General features: G+C 34.1%; 2 protein-coding genes and 1 long non-coding RNA gene across 17 annotated transcripts; all 3 read left to right on the forward strand.

Moving 5' to 3' along the window:
• Positions 1 to 275: 275 nt before the first annotated feature.
• LOC145069102 (uncharacterized) lies at positions 276 to 4,914 on the forward strand. Of its 15 annotated transcripts, XR_013689286.1 has the most exons (11): positions 282 to 968; positions 1,721 to 2,023; positions 2,177 to 2,367; positions 2,497 to 2,616; positions 2,720 to 3,095; positions 3,181 to 3,329; positions 3,757 to 3,812; positions 4,034 to 4,127; positions 4,200 to 4,383; positions 4,460 to 4,586; positions 4,664 to 4,914. It is a non-coding gene; the product is annotated as an uncharacterized LOC145069102 (long non-coding RNA). The 15 variants fall into 15 exon arrangements; XR_013689279.1 differs by having other exon boundaries at positions 279 to 736; positions 811 to 968; positions 2,177 to 3,095; XR_013689284.1 differs by having other exon boundaries at positions 281 to 968; positions 2,177 to 2,921; positions 2,986 to 3,095.
• A 2,720-nt stretch (positions 4,915 to 7,634) lies between these two features.
• On the forward strand, positions 7,635 to 10,258 carry LOC145068652 (uncharacterized). The gene is made up of 5 exons (XM_079015654.1): positions 7,635 to 7,811; positions 8,014 to 8,063; positions 8,164 to 9,557; positions 9,620 to 9,756; positions 9,890 to 10,258. The coding sequence occupies exons 3-5, from the start codon at positions 8,165 to 8,167 to the stop codon at positions 10,109 to 10,111; spliced, it is 1,752 nt and encodes a 583-aa protein (XP_078871780.1). The 5' UTR covers positions 7,635 to 7,811; positions 8,014 to 8,063; position 8,164; the 3' UTR covers positions 10,112 to 10,258.
• A 1,505-nt stretch (positions 10,259 to 11,763) lies between these two features.
• On the forward strand, positions 11,764 to 15,847 carry PEL1 (Eukaryotic release factor 1 (eRF1) family protein). The gene is made up of 13 exons (XM_079016270.1): positions 11,764 to 11,877; positions 11,961 to 12,043; positions 12,906 to 12,981; positions 13,068 to 13,142; positions 13,238 to 13,340; positions 13,422 to 13,497; positions 13,601 to 13,676; positions 13,766 to 13,798; positions 13,877 to 14,052; positions 14,136 to 14,247; positions 14,332 to 14,426; positions 15,265 to 15,371; positions 15,545 to 15,847. The coding sequence occupies exons 1-13, from the start codon at positions 11,827 to 11,829 to the stop codon at positions 15,616 to 15,618; spliced, it is 1,137 nt and encodes a 378-aa protein (XP_078872396.1). The 5' UTR covers positions 11,764 to 11,826; the 3' UTR covers positions 15,619 to 15,847.
• Positions 15,848 to 16,710: the final 863 nt, after the last annotated feature.

Consider the following 16,710-nt stretch of genomic DNA (forward strand, 5'->3'; position numbering starts at 1 on the left):
CCTTTTTCTGTTTCAACAACCACTACTAGAAAACAGACCTTTAATGACGCGCGAACAATGACACATGCAGATTTACGTTATGCATTTTGTGCGTGTCCTATAAATAATGTCAGGTTTTCAAAATTAAAAGGATAGAGCATACGCATTTATGCGTGCCCTAAAATTAAGTGTCCAACAAAAAAAAATTACAAACACGGAGGGCACTTAAATTAAACGGCCGTCATGTATAAATGTCGTTTTATAAAATTTTAATACGCGCCTATGGGAAATCAAATCCCCCAAATATTTGATGTACCCCGCTTCCTGACCTCTGCACTTTATCCTCTACATCTTCACCCACCCACTTTCTCCTCTCGATTGTTGGCTCCTCAAGCGACGAGTCCTCTCTGCTCGCCGCCGCTAGCCATCGCCTCACTGTGAAACCACCAACGGCCGAATCTTCATCAAAACCTTACAATTCATCTCCTCTATACTGTTTTTGTCTACATCTTCTTCCTCAATGCCATAGCCACAATCACCTACAACACCTACCATGGCTTCGTTGGAAGACCAGTCAAGTTTTTCCCCGCCATGAAATCCCTAATCTTTTCCTTCTTCCCACTCGTGTCGACCACAATCGTTGCTCAACTCATCCTATCGCTCATCTCGCTTCCGTTCTCCTGTTATTCTTGGTAATCATCAAGATTGGGGAAAACCTAGGGTTTGTAATTGAATACAACTCGAATTACTTTATCAGGTCATTCATTTTGTTTCCACTCAAGATTGGGGAAACCTAGGGTTTGTAATTGAAGATGTCTTCTTTGTCTCTAGTTACTATATTCGTGGATGGGTATATAGTTGCATAAGTGAGTCTTCCTGCTAGTGATACACCTGCTAAGGTGAAGCAGTAAGATGAAGCTTGTGATGACTCCAAAGATGCTTTTGCCTCAGAAGCGACATTTATCGCTGGTCGAGATCGTCTTCTAAAGGTATGGTTACATTAATCCTTTTTATTTTACAACTATGTATTTTGTTCGAGTCACATTCCCACATATTTGATAACACTTGAATGGAGTTTTAGCACTTTGATTGACCTCTTTGGGTAGAAGGTTCCAAGTATCTACGATTTTGAAACATGTGATTTTGATTGAATTGAAGGTTCCCACAGAAAACATTAAAAATTTCTCCATCATTGCACATATTGATCATAGAAAATCGAAATTAGCTGATAAATTGCTTCAAGTGACGGGTACAGTGCAATCACGTGATATGAGGGAGCAGTTTCTGGTATCGAGTATAAGTAAAAGCCTACAATTTTATGGTTTATATATTCCATAGAACAAAAAATATGAAGTATTTATTCAATTCATTTGAGAGTATATAATGCAAGATTCTTATTTTAGGTTAATAGAATTATGATTTATCTTATAGATAGAACAATAATAACAATAGATTATTCGATATTAAGTAGTATGGGAAACTGTTACTCTATTACTACCAGGCACCAGGGCTTTGGCCACTTTCTGCAATATATACATGCTTAGGCTTTTATATTCCTAAATGCTACTCTTTTACCTGTTGTTGATCATATTGAATGACAATTTTACAAGAATGTTGCTATCAACTTCTCAGGTAACTTGTCTGATGGATTCAAATGTTTGATATGAGTTTTTGGATCTGAAGTTTAAATCCAGATTGTTCTTCAATTGTCACCTATAACATTGAATTCGTTTTTCTATAGGTTTAATGGTTCTTCTCCAAAAGGGGTCACAAACCTTGTGCATGTAGGGAATGAGCAGAAAAGATGTCAAAAACCAGCTGTGGTTATAACCTCATCAAGCGCTCCAGTTTCAAATCTTTTACCTGCTGGAAGTCTATAAAAAAATCATAATTTTTTACCCTTTTCCATTTTTTATAAAAAGGTGGATAATTTACACTTTTACAGGTAGTGGAATCTTCTCAAGATTTTTTACCTCTTCTATTACTCACAACAAATCGCCCCCCTGAGCTTTTGAAAAGTGGAGCCAACCAAGCAATTAACCAAGTATGTTCGTTAATAATTAATGATTATTATTTATTAGTTTTGTTTCTAAATATTCATTTTTAAACATTTTTTTTCTAAATTGAGATTTCCTCAATTGAATCATCCTTATTTTATGTCCTCTTAGTATTTATTCTTTTGTTTTGCAACTTACAGTCTAAAACATCATAGTGCAAGTTCAGTTCCAGAACAACCACCTGAAACTTCCCTATCTGGATGAAATCCATTGGTATTGGTTTTCAATCTTTTTATATTGGTTTTGTCTTTTCAGCTTATATATCTAGAAAGGAACACACAATACTTTTGAACAACAAGAATGGGCAGCTAAAATTGTTGATTCTTTAAAGGTATAATGTCCTTATTCAGACAACAATTAATGTGAAAAAAGAAAGAATTCAATAATCAAATACTTTTTTGATGATTTTTTTATGTTGTCTTTGATGAGCATGGGGTATAATCAAAATTCCAAAATGAAGGAACAGAAAGTTGATCAACGTTTTGGCTTGGATTTGGAGGGAACCAAAGCGTCACTAGCACCAAAGTATCACTGGAGACTTCTAGATTTCCTCACTTGTTCGCATTCTTGCTCATTAAAGGTTTCAATTTCACAAACATATAATAATACCACTTTAGTTTTACTTTTTTTTCTTTTATTATTATTGTTAATTAAGATTGAAGAAGTTTACAACTTTGATCAAGATGACCTGTTGCCCGAGGATATGTTGATATTAGATACACATGCTGAGGTGTTCGTTTGGATCTCATGATGGATTGTCGCCACATGGAACAGGCACGCCAAGTTGATCAGGCACGCCAAGTTGACGCAAATAAGAATCCAGATGATCCTCAAGCTGCAGAAAGATTTCAGGAAAGTATTTGATCCTTCATTAGAAAATAAAAGGTAACTATAAAGGGTATTTCTGGCTGAATGAGTACGAAACTAAGGGCATTTATGGAAATCACAGATTACTGCAGCAAAAGGTAACTATAAAGGGTTAATTGCAAGAAAAAAAAGTACAATTGATGTAATGGAAATAAATGAAAGCATGATGATGTAATCTACAAAGAGATAAAGGTAGATTGCTATCGCTTGTAACTAGTACTAAAAAAATGTTATCTTAATTTACTTTTTTTTTTCTTTTGGATGAATTTGATTTTAGAAATACATAGAATGGGCTGGATCTCTTGATGGATTGTCGCCATATGTGCCATTATACAAAGTAATGGAGGAAAATGAACCTTGTTTCTTCACAACATATTTCTCATGGGATCCTTCTAAACCATCATTGCTGTTGCTGATTGGCTTCAAGTAAGTTGTGGAAAACAATTTTCTTTTTGTGGGTATGTGATAGTGGATGACTTTTTATTTGATTCTAGTCTGAATTGTAAATTAATAATGGCTAACAACAACGTTTCCATTGTTGGTTAGTTATTATTAAGCTCACATAATCTGCCACATTTATTAATTTATACCTTTTCTGTTATAACGAGTATTGAGATTTCATTGTTGGTTAGTTATTATTAATCTGCCACATTTATTAATTTATTAATCTGCCACATTGTTGGTTAGTTATTATTAAGCTCACATAATCTGCCACGCATTGCAATCATGTTACTTTGAGATTTCATTTATTTTCAAATAGCTTTATGTTAACAGTATTGAGATTTCATTTATTTTCAAAGAGCTTTATGTTTACATTTTTTCCCTCATTTTTCATGTGTGTTACATTTCACAGGAGTTATAATGAATGATGAGACTGTGCATCAGTTGTGTAAACAGGCTGTTTCACAGGTATTTACCATTTCAACTTTTGACTTTTGACTTCAAGGTGTTGATATTCTTACAGGTTCATACTTTTAACATTTATATTTATATTTGTTATGCAACATGAAAGTATTGGTTTAATCAAGTCTATGTCTTATTATATTAAAGGAATTTGTGGTGTACTATAATAGATGACAAGGCTGTTGGAATGATTGTTTACTAATTTTAATTGATTGTAAACATAACAGTACACTATAGAGGAGAAAGTCATTGAAAGAGCTTATAAAAAGCTTGCACTTGATGCTTTGGTTATTCAACAATGACGTTTAGCTGAGCAAAAGAGTAAGCATTTCTTCACATCACCTTTTTACTAGTTCCCATTACTTCTAAATAACATGACATTTTTTTTGGCAGCTATAAACAAAGATGAGATGCTACAAATGATGAGGTTTGGTGCTGAAATGGTATTCAGTTCAAAGGATAGTACAATCACAGATGAAGATATCGATAGAATCGTTGCTAAAGGAGAAAAGGCGACTGCTGGGCTGTTGGAAGTTGGAACTTTGTGAATGATTTTGTAAATGCTGGCTTTGGTCAGGTATTTAATATTTTCAACTACTTTTGTCAAAATAAATAAATAATCTAATAATTCAATTTATGTTTCTCTTTTTAAGGATAAACTAAAGAGGTTCATATGGCCTTCCAGTTGGAGAAATAAAGTTGATCTTGCATTAGGAGATATACATGTTGCAAAGTGTATCAAGTCTGACTACCCATGTGTCCCACTGGAGGAAGCTCAAGGTTCTTTACTTCTCTTACAATGTAATAATCCATCTTCACACATATTTTGTATTTTCTTTTCTTTTCTTTTTTTGCAGGCAATATAGATACTTTGAGCAAGTTCATAGATTTAGAGTCATTGAGTGGTGTTACTAAGGAAGAGTGGACACAATTGAGGCACACATTTAAAAAAATCGGCACAAATCTTGTTTATAGTGAGGCACACATTAGGTTATTAGAACTATTAGTTTGTAAATTTTTGTTACAACTCTACTGATTTGTTTTATCTTTTTATGGAACGATTATTTGTATGACATTAAATCTTATGCAATGGATTGTATTTTTTGTATATGATATTTTATTTTCTATTATGAGACATTAAATACAAATTTAATTTCAAAATTAGTAAATCTATAAATAATATTTTTTTTAAACATTTAATATTATGATACGCAAAAATGTGTGTCATCTTCATTTATGACATGGCCTTTCTTGACAGGGGCTTTCTTGATACGCATTGCGTGTCATTAACACGCGCGTCGTAAGGTTACGACATGCGAATGCATGTCGTCTTTCTTTATGACAGGGCCTTCCTTGATACGTATTGCGTGTTGTAAATGTGCGTTGTAATTGCGCGTCGTCTCTAGACGACGCGCAAAAGCGCGTCGTCTCTCTTTATGATAGGGCCTTCCTTGACGTGCATTTGCGCGTCGTCTGAGCCTTTTATGACGCGCAATGAGCGTCGTAAAAGGCTGTTTTTCTAGTAGTGAACAAAACTTGAAAGGGGAAAAGGTGGTTTTCCTGGGTTCTCTTTTGATCGGAGAAGAAGATGAGGGCATAAAATGTTTTAGGGGTGATTGGGTTGTTTGATGTTCGTCAGGAAGCAAGGAACGAAGGGGGTTGCTACCCCTCTTGGTATTGTAGGAAAACCTCAAGAAGAATACCTTCGATGAAGGTGGTTTCGGTTGTTGTGGTGTTGTAAAAATACAAAAGGAATAGGAGGCGCTCTTTGTGGGATAATTTAGCAAACGAAGGAGAAGCTGATGCCACCTCTTTGGCCAGAAAAATGGTATCACCTGTGGGAGGTGTCGAAAGTCGATTCGAGAAGAAAGAAGAAAAGGAGAAGGAAGGTTTGAGTGATTGTAATTGGTGAGGGAAGAGAAGTGTAACTTCTTATTGAAGTTAGCTGCATTATTGAAAGTCAATGCTGACTTTTTAGTAGATATTTTTGGGAATAAAGCATGTGTAGTATAACTTCAAGCTTTAGTCAATAGATCGTAAATCACGTTTCTCGATTCTTGGGCCATCGTATAGTCTCGTGAAATTTTTCTGAAAATGCCTGCTTTTTGTCTTGGTCGTTGTGATTCTAGGAATGCATGCGAAATTCAATTCTGATATACCAAACTCCGAAAATCAATGTTTAAAGTTTCGTGGTTAATTGCTTCGGATTCGACAGATTTTTACGAATCTGACTTTGGCCGAGATTAAAAATATTACATAATATAATAAAATAATATACCATAATCCGAATTAAAAAACATGTTGAGAAACATTCTACGAGACTCGTAGCTATTCCAAATGAAATAGTGTACGGTTCGGTTAAAAAAATCAGATTAATACTGACTTTTATAACATTAAAGAGGCGTAACTTTCTCATACGACCTCTGTTTTGGACGCTCTTTATATCTACGAAATAAGGAGAACATAATTTATTCAAATATCTTATCCATAACTCTCAAATATACTTAATACGCAAATTTATTTTTAACGTCACCAATAAATTTAATTTTTGATGATTTTCGATTCGGTCTTAAATGATAGATGTTTTGAGATGTTCTAAAAGAAATTATGAATATAATATATTTAATATACATATTAAACAAAAAATTACACACAATTGGTCAATAATACATAACGGTTCGCAATGGTTTGACCGCCGATCTCTGACCGATTTTTACCAATTGTTACAACATCTCCCCCACCAGATCTTCATCTTCCAGTAGTTCTTGATCTGAATCTGTCACCGTCATTGTTGTCGTAGAGAAAGACGTTGGGAGGTTAGATATGGATCTGATTCGCACCACCAGGTAGCATCCACCAACGCCTTTGTCGATCTGGTTCAGAGCGACGATGAACAAGCAGATCAGAGACGACGCAAATTTTTTCTGAAGAAATGATTCTTGAAGTGGGTTGCGCCGACAGAAATAGCGGGGAAAGAGAAGAAACAACAAGCGATGGGGAGGTAGATGTAAGTGGCGACGGTGTGATAGGGTGGAAGGCACTGACATCTCCGACGATGGAAAGGTGGACGGAGATGGTTTCCGATAATGGGGGATGGGATAATATGGTAGTAGGTGGTGGTTAGCGGTCATTAATGGTGGTTTCTGGTGGCTGACACACGAAGGATGGCAGTGATCGGTTATGATGGTGGAGGGAGGTGATGGTAGAGATTGTTAAGGGTTTTCTATGTAGAAAAGAGACAGACCCGGTAATTAGGAGAAATGTGAGAAGAAAAGGGTGTGAAGTGAGTCCATCTTATTTATTATTATTAATAAACATAAAATTAATAATAAAAAAGTGAAAAAAAAACAAATCAAAAAGGGTAAAAAAGTATTTTCATGTTGGTCAGAAACCAAAATTGAAATAAAATAAAGTTTATTGAAAAAAATGTTAGGGACCAAAAACTTAATTTTAACAAACCACAAGGACGATATTAGTAATTTGTTCGAAAAACTAAACAAGTTGTTTCATTTTTCCTTCCATGTACATATAATGGTATTTCTGTAATTTAATTGAATATCGAGTAAATTAGTTCATTTATCTAACAAACCACATTAAATTAAAAATTCCAACCAACCCACCGATTGAAAAAAAAAAGTCTGTTACCAATTGAAAGTCATATACCAACCTAACGTGACCAGGAGTGACCAATCTATATTTTTTTATATATTTGTAAAGGAAAGAGAGAACGGACAATGAAGATAAAGAAATCGATAACTCCTATACAACAAGACACTGCATAGTGCATACGCCATCAACGTCATTGGTATGGAGACGCCTGTCACCTTCTCACTGCATTCAACCATTCCCTCTTCCCTCCTCTCAACGCGTGTCTTCTCTTTTCGCAACCTAATCAACTCTCACTTTCTCCAAAACCCCATATGCTCATTTTTCCTTTCACCAACTCACACTTCTCTATCTGCATTCTTCGTAATCGCAGCAAGCTTACGAATCAACGATACTCAGGTGTATATCCTATTTCTGGTCTCATTTTCAAAATTTTACGTGGTTTTGTTGATTTTACGTATCATACATGCCCTCGTTGGATTTGAACTTTCAAATTAGCAATTTTTGTATGAAAATTAGCGCAGAAAAAGTGCAATTGAGTTTACGAATGATAAGTTCTTTCAATTAACTAACATACATAGTTGTTTCTCATGGAAAAAAGGAACTCTGATGCAGTTGGGAAAAGAATAACCGGGTAATCGTTTCTTATAGGTATAACTTACTCACCAACAATAATGTTAGCATTATATATATAACGTTTAATTGGCTATTTGATTGAAGTATTGAACTTCACTTGGTTTTAATTCATCAGCATGGAAGATCAAGATCCAGATCCAGAGTCGGAATGGGCAATCCAAGAGTATTCACCTTCAAAAGAAGGTGAAACCACCATGGTGAAATGGATTTTGAACAAGGGATACAGTATTGGAAAGAAGATGGTCGTTACTGGTATTGTCATGTCATCTGCACCTCTGGTCCTTCCTCCACTCTTAGTTTTCTCGGCTATGGGGGTTGCCTTTTCTGTCCCTTTTGGGCTTGTATATGCGAGCTACGCCTGTACCAATACGCTCATGAACAAGTTATTCCCCACCCCAGCATCCGTATCCCCACTTTTGCTGGAGTATTATCCAGATGAAGAAGAAGTTGACTCCAAGTTCGACTTACATGAGGGTGGTGATGATTATACCAATGAAAATGAAGAAGGCGAGCTCAGAAAAGAAAATATGACACAAGAGGAGGAAGAAGCACGAATCTGGGAAACAGAAGAAGGGACTGAGAGCCCCAATGGTTGTGAACAAGAAGTGGAAGCTTTGGCAACAAATGTAGATGGAGATGTGGATGAAAAAGGTTATTATATCGATGATGAAGCAAAAGGAGAAGATGGACCTGAAAATGTGGTGCAAGTGGAATACCATGATTTAATGGAGGAGAATGAAGATGAAAAAGAAAGGGAAGATGAAGATGATGTGCTACAAAGAGAATATGATATTGAAGTGGAGGAAAGAGAGCAAATGGAGGATATAAATGAAGGAAGCGAGATGGCTGATGATGAGCATAAGCAGACACAGGAGGTGTCGACCACAAACTCCAGTGGTGAGGATGAGCAAGGGTATGAAGAAGATGATGGAGAGTATCTGGAAGGAACAGATGATAGTTTACAGGAAGAAAGAAACAAGGAGGAAGTAAACAAAGATGAAACGGAAGAGATAGTGAAGGGAAGTACTGGATTGTTGGAAAATTTAAGAGATGAAGGGACAATCGATGGACATGAAAGTAGTGCTTCTTCGAATGAAGTTTTTGAAGAAAACAAGGATGATGTTGAGATGATAGAACCTCAACTGGTTATAGTCAAAGAGATTGAATCCCAGAAACTTGTAAAGGATGGAAGTAAGAATGAGGAGATGCATAGAGTTGTGATTTTGTCCGAAGGAAATGAGGAAAATAATTTCAATTCAAGAGAAGTTGAAGAATTAGATCTGGTGGCAAGAGAAGTGGTTGGAGATACCAGAAAAGAGGCGTCCGATGCAAAAGCAACGAAAGAAAATATGAAGAAAACATCCAATGATGGAAGTGAAGATGCCATGTTGAAAACAAACAAAGAACATTTGGTTCATTCAGATGAAGATGCGAGAGAAATTGGCGATGAGAGTGGCTTGGATTTGTTTGATAAAAGAAACACAAGCATCGACTTTGAGATTCTTGAAGGTATTTACTCTACAATGCTCAATAACTTTTCTACCTACTCGATTGATTCCTGTAACTTGTAGGTGGTGATGAATTGAAAAAGAACACTGTGGATGACAATGAGGATGTCATGTCACTTCCTGGTTTCAGACATGCACCATTGGATTCAGACAATGTTAAAGTCGCCTCTAAAACCGATAGAAAAACACCATCCAGAGAGGTCAGTAAATTCTTACATTTTTTTTTTCCTATAAGATTTTAGTTGTTTAAGGTCAAATTTTACAACTTTAGGAACAAGTAAGTGTGGATATGTAATCTTGATTTGGTTATGTAATACTATGTATGTATTGTAGGATGTTTTGGAAGATGAGAAGATCTGGGAAAAGATAGGGGCAATGAGGGCGATTGTGGGATACAAAGCACCAAGTGAAGCAACATTTATGGAGGAACTGAAGGCTCTGTATGTGTTCACCGGTGTAGAGCCACCGGCATCTTTTAAAGGGGATTCAAATTCAGACAGAGATGAAGTGAATGCCAAGCTCAAGTTCCTCATGTCAATTGTTGGGGTCAAGTAACTTAAGTGTCTTCTGCACTTTCTTGAATTAATGAGTCTTTTATTCTTGTTGCTTTGGTTTGGTCTTGAGAATTTAGTTGGTTTGTTTGAAGAGCTTTATTTTCTTTGATTAAACTGTGTTCAAAGAACTTGCAGTTTCCTTGTCTAATCTGTGTGTGTGTGTTTGAAGTTGTGCATGTGTGTTTTGCTGTTAGAATTAAACTGACCATCTTTCTACTTTTAATTTTTAATGAAGTTTTTATGGGACTTTTTCTAATACATTTAAAAGTCGTATTTTACATGGGTTGGGTTTTTAAGGTTCCATGCCCAGCAGGTAAACAGCTACGACAGTGTACATGAATGCCACAGTACTACAGAAACAGACAAACAGGAGTGGAAGTAAAAAGGTCTGTTGCTAAAATTAGACATCTTCCAGTGCTCCATCAGTAGCTACAGTTGGCCCCGTATTTTCTGGCCCATATTCTTTTCCTTCTAATTTTAACAAGCCAACAGCCCAATAAATAGCATCTGCATCTTTGGGTAAATGTTGGACACTTTTTTCAAGCCTAGGAAGATTGCTTGCAGCAAGTGGCCCAGTAGAATCAACGAAAGGTCCAGCAAGTTGATCAACCCCATAACATAAACTAAAACAAGGCGATTACTTGTTTTAGAGGTGCACAAACCGTTTTTTTTTTCCTTCCCAAATCTGATTGGTTTTGGTTAACAAAAAACCGGATTTGTTAAAACTCTCGATCGTTTTCAAATTGGTTTCCGAGCAAAATATCCAAACTATAGGTATGGATTGAAACCAGTTAAAAAAAACATATTTTTTTCGTATTTTGCCGAATTTGTTTTCGGTGACGTACTTAGAAAAACTCTAAGACTCTGTGTAAACAATTTTTTTTTTGGATTCTTTTTTTTTTTTTTTGTATAAACAAAAAATTAAATAAATAATGAATGAAAATAATGTTTTTTTTTTACTATATGAAAATCATTGGTTTGAATTGCGGCTTATAAATTGGTTTCACCCAAACCCGTTCCAATTGTAAAATCTCCTAATCAATATAAACAATCGGCAAAATACGAAAGTTTTGGATATAAACGGATTTTTTTTGGACATTTCCACTTGTTTGGCCTTCTTTGAACAACCCACCATCAATGGGATCTGGCCCAACAAGGTGTTGACCAACTTCACCAGACTTCAACCCATTGGTCTGACCATTTATAATCTTGTATGAATAAAATTAATTATTTTATTTTCCATGTTTGGGGTATTTGACCATTTATAATCTTGTATGAATAAAATTAATTATTTTATTTTCCATGTTTGGGGTATTTGACCATTTATAATCTTGTATGAATAAAATTAATTATTTTATTTTCCATGTTTGGGGTATTTGGCTAATCTAATGGGTTGCTTGGTAACCTTTGAATCATTAGGGTATGATTTAAATTTAAAATTCTTACTAATTTATCAAAGTAGCAAAATACATTGAAAATGGCTACTACCTTGGGCTTTAGGACCAAATTCGTATGAAAGTAAACTCCCAAGCATGTCGATGATGTACAAAAAAGTGACTGGACTAAATACGCATGATAACCAATTCTACAGGGACTACTTTTGTAATTTACTGCGATTAGTATATTACCCCTCTGACGCTGAAGAAAGGGTTTGCACTTTGCAACTAGCATATATATACTTTGAAAAATCGAAACAACTGCACAACCGTTGTTGAGATGAAGATCGTTCGGAGAGATTTTGTTCCCAATGGCCCTGGCAGCGTCAAGGTAAACCCTCTTTACATCATCGATTACATAAAGAGGAAAACCTCTCATCATTCCTTCTAACTCGAACTGGGTTTTCAAAACAGATGATTCCCGATGAATCAGACGATTTGTGGCTCGCTTATAATTTAATTGCGCCGGGTGATACTGTCATGGCTGTTACAATCAGGTTTGTATTTAGTTGTTGAAGGGTACACGGAACTATAAAAGATAATTTTATAAGTGGCATTATACTCTATGCGTATTGTTCTGAAAATATACAGCTATACAAGGACATAATATTGGTTTTTTGATTTTTTACAAGAGGCAAGATATATGATTGAGCTTAGTTATTAACGAATAATTGTATTCTACATATACATCATTGCCTTAGCGAGGTAGTATAATCTTCACAATTCTTCAATTGATATGCTGAGTTGTCAAATACAAACATAGGGTTGAGACTTTAGTTTAGTTAGATAACCTACAAATCGTTAATTGATCTGCCGAGTTGTCAAACAGGAACCTAGGTTTGAGGCTTTAGTGGGAGAAAAGAATAAGTCCCAAAGGGATTCTTATTAATTCCAAGGTGTTATAAAGGTTTACATTCAACCCTTTATATAGAATTATAGGGTAGAGCTAGATTTGGCAGGCATTGGCATTTGGAAAATTAAATTAACAACTAATCCGACATAAACCCCAATTTTACTTCATTAAACATTAAAATATTCTCAAGATTAGAGTGATTGTGCAACATCCACATGTGAAATAGACAGAATTTCTATTGACTGTGTTAGTAAAATTGGGCATCTTTTTGTAAGCAGCTAACTTTATCTCTATTTTCTTCATCTCGCCATCTCATTATCATCTTTCACTTTCCAGATTTCTATTCTATTGATCAAATGACATCCTATACAGCTATATATATATATATATATATATATATATATATATATATATATATATATATATATATATATTCAATTAAAAAACAATAAGAATCTTCGTTCAGGAACTAACATCTGTTTTTATATTTCTTTGTGTGGTTCTAGAAAAGTTCTTAGAGAAGCAGCTTCTGGATCAAGAGAAGCAGAACGTGTGAAACTAAAACTTGAAATCAAAGTTGAGGTAAGGTAGGTTTATGGCATTTGAATTCTCATGAGGTCATATTAAAATATATTAACAATATTTTTATTTGTGAAATTGTTTTGCAGAATGTTGATTATGACAAGGAAGGTGCTGTACTGAGAATACGTGGGAAGAACATTCTAGAAAACGAACATGTTAAAGTAGGTTCCGTGATTTTACTATAATACCCTTACCCCTGTGGGATGTTAACATATTCTAGGTCAAGTTTGTTTACCTCATGTTTTTTCATATGCAGATAGGGCAGTTTCATACACTTGAAATTGAACTGCATCGGCCTTTTGTGTTAAGAAAGGTGTTATGGGACTCACTCACCATAGATGCACTTCAACAAGCTGCAGGTGCATTTTTGTAATTTTACAAAAATCACATCTTTTTTTTTTTTTTTTTCACTCTGATGGTTTTTTTTTCTCCTGATTTAGATCCTTCTGCCAGTGCTGATCTGGCAGTGGTGCTTATGCAAGAAGGATTGGCACATATTCTCCTTGTGGGTAAAAGGTAAAATAATTACAATATACACTCAGAATCAATTTTTTGTATCTTTAATCTTTTAATTTTTTTTTTTTTTTTTTTTTTTTTTTTTTTTTTTTTTTTAAATTAGTGTGACCATAACCCGTTCTCGAATAGAAGCTTCAATTCCTCGCAAACATGGGCCTTCTGTAGCTGGTTATGACAAAGTATGTAACAGGATTAACTCATTTTTTTTCAAGGTTAAATCATTGTTCTTAAATTATTTTAAGTTAACATTGATTGTTTTGCATTACAGGCTTTGAATAAGTTCTATGAGAATGTCCTACAGGTGAGTTGACTCAGAGTTGTTGCATCAGTTTCAGTTTCATTTATACAAATGAAAAAAAAATAAAATATTTTTTTGCAGGCATTTGTGAAGCATATTGACTTCAAGGTTGTTCGATGTGCTGTAATTGCAAGTCCAGGATTCAGTAAGGACCAATTTCATCGGCATTTAATGTTGGAAGCAGAAAGGAGAAATTTGAGGGACATAATTGAGAACAAATCACGCATCATTCTTGTACACTCCACTTCAGGATACAAGTATGGATTTTTCTTATATTTCATTTCTTCAATATTTTTAATGTCATATTTAAGTAACATTTGTTGTTTTGTTTGTTGCACAGACATAGTTTAAGAGAGGTTCTTGATGCTCCAAATGTGATGAATATTATCAAAGATACAAAAGCAGCCCAAGAGGTGCGAGTTCTCAAGGATTTCTTCACTATGCTTACTAATGTAAGTTTCCAACTTTGATGGAATGGCAGTATTGTAAATTAGTCCTTAAAACATATGCAGATAGTCATTTTGATATTATTGCAGGATCCACATCGTGCATGTTATGGACCAAAGCATGTTGAGGTTGCCCATGAAAGAATGGCTGTTCAGACATTACTTATCACTGATGACCTTTTCAGGTTTCTAATTTAATTTTTGAAATACTATTTTTTAGGTCGATTTAAATAGGAGTTATTTGGGATTTTTCTTTTTTGCAAAAATAAATGTAAGTGTGTCACTACATCTTCATTAAAAAGTAATTTGACAGGAAGATGGAAATGGGAATCTGTAAAATCATGTCCTGGAAAAGATAAAATATATTTGAAAAGGGTAAGAAGGTCATTTAACAAAATCAAAACATAAGGACTCACAAGATTGAAACAAAGAAAAAGCTTTATTGAACCTGCAATTTTTTGGGGGGGTATAACACAAAGACCATTCTTGTTTTTTTTAAATGGCCATTTTGTCCATGGGCCAAAACTGAAGAAAACAGTCTACATTGGGACGAAATACGTAGTTTGCTCCTTTTTTTTTTTTTATATATAATTAAGGTTTATAATATTTGAAATATATTATTTTGTTAAAAATGTTATATCTGAAGAACATACACTGATACAAATATAAATCATACAGTTTTCCACAGTATTAATAAGTATACTGCTTTTTCAGCTTTGGTCCAAGGGCAAAATGGGCATTTAGATGAACAGCTGGGCTGTCAACTTAGACAATCGAGGGACCAAAACTTCAAAATAATGAAAAAAAGTACTACCCAATTCTTTTAGCGACCAAAACCGAAAAATTCACAGCTAAACTCAGAGATCAAAATTGTAATTTACTCAAAAACTAATCAAAACAATCCTACTTTTACGAAACGTGTTTGGTTCATTGTAATTCTTCTTTATTCCATGTTGATTGAAATTTTCTTATTTTAAAGGGTTTAATAATATAATCAGAGTTTTATTAAATGTATGGTTACAGGAGTTCTGATGTAGCAACAAGGCAAAAATATGTGAATTTTGTCAACACGGTCAAAGACTCTGGGGGCAACGCTCATATCTTTTCGTCCATGCATGTTTCTGGGGAGCGTAAGTATATCTTTATCGAATTTATTCTTTTATCCCATTTAACAGCGTGTATTCAGCTTTTTTTTTTATTGAGTAAATTACAGCTATACTCAAGGACCAAAATGTAATTTGCTTTTTATTTAATTTGAAACATGAAGGATATAATATAATATGGGTTTTGCATGATTTTGCAGAACTGGCACAGCTGACAGGAATTGCTGCAATACTTAGGTTCCCATTGCCAGACCTTGACGATATTGAGATGTGATTTATGATTTATTTAATCAAGTATTGATATAGTTTGGTTGTTTTAGCTACACAATGTTGTACAAGCAGTAAATATATGTTGACCAAACCACAGGAGGGGTGAGGTTTTAAGATATATATAAGTTCATCACTTGTTTCATGTTTTCTAAATTATTTCAATATCATATGTAACCTGTTTACCATTCACTTTATAGTTGAATTCAATAATATTTTATTTTGTTTTTCCTTTATTGTTGTTATTTTACTAATAAAAATACACAAGTCGCATACATATTACAATACTGGTTCAAATAAAAACACACAATTGGTAATTTGGTATAAATATTCACATCCTCCAAGATCATTAATAGTAGGAATTTATTGATATTGTTGTTCTTCAACCATCTTTAAAATTTGTGTTTTGTATCTTGAACATATGTCGCCATGTTTGAATCCAATATTAACTTTGGTTCTTGCAACATCATCTTTTTTTTTTTTGGCTTTATCGAGCTGCCTATCAAATTTGTTCATTATTCAAATGGAATGAGCTGCTAAAAAGATATATATTTTTACTCACAATATCATAACATGAAGCAAACTTGGTGTGTATTCTCACATTGTTGGCTGCATGTTTCATTTTGCAACTATTCCATCCAAAGTAGTCAACACTGAAATCTTACTTATAAAATCGTTTTACGTTTTCCAACATCGTGATCGTAATATCCTACAAAAATGAACTCATTACCATATTTGCTCGCAAGATAATGTAATCAACTTTCACTTGGCTATTGGGTGTGGGCAACATGTTATTCATGTTATTACACCAAAAATGTCCACTTCATCTTCCTAGTCATACTTTGGGTGTTATAACACTCAACGTGAAAATGGACAATACCAAATAACATGTGATAACACCTATTATTTATTATTATTATTTTTTTTTTATGTTTTTAATTTCTATTTTTCTATTTTGTTTTATTTTTTAATTTATGTCATAATATTTTTTAAAAAACATAAAAATTAAATAAAACATAATTAAAATAAATACTTAATTAAACATACCATTTTAAAATAAAAACGACATTACAACGAAAAAAAACATTGACCGAAAACA

This window comes from Lactuca serriola, chromosome 8, assembly GCF_051521515.1.
Source record: "Lactuca serriola cultivar US96UC23 chromosome 8, Lser_US96UC23_V15, whole genome shotgun sequence".
In the NCBI taxonomy this organism is placed as follows: Eukaryota; Viridiplantae; Streptophyta; class Magnoliopsida; order Asterales; family Asteraceae; genus Lactuca; species Lactuca serriola.

Bases quoted from the DNA above. Each gene is read 5' to 3' on its own strand.
- PEL1 (XM_079016270.1), top strand. From the start codon at position 11,827: ATGAAGATCGTTCGGAGAGATTTTGTTCCCAATGGCCCTGGCAGCGTC. The intron at 12,044-12,905 runs GTTTGTATTTAG...GTGTGGTTCTAG, and splicing joins GTCATGGCTGTTACAATCAG to AAAAGTTCTTAGAGAAGCAG. The intron at 15,372-15,544 runs GTAAGTATATCT...ATGATTTTGCAG, and splicing joins CATGCATGTTTCTGGGGAGC to AACTGGCACAGCTGACAGGA.
- LOC145068652 (XM_079015654.1), top strand. From the start codon at position 8,165: ATGGAAGATCAAGATCCAGATCCAGAGTCGGAATGGGCAATCCAAGAG. The intron at 9,558-9,619 runs GTATTTACTCTA...TGTAACTTGTAG, and splicing joins CGACTTTGAGATTCTTGAAG to GTGGTGATGAATTGAAAAAG. The intron at 9,757-9,889 runs GTCAGTAAATTC...TATGTATTGTAG, and splicing joins GAAAAACACCATCCAGAGAG to GATGTTTTGGAAGATGAGAA.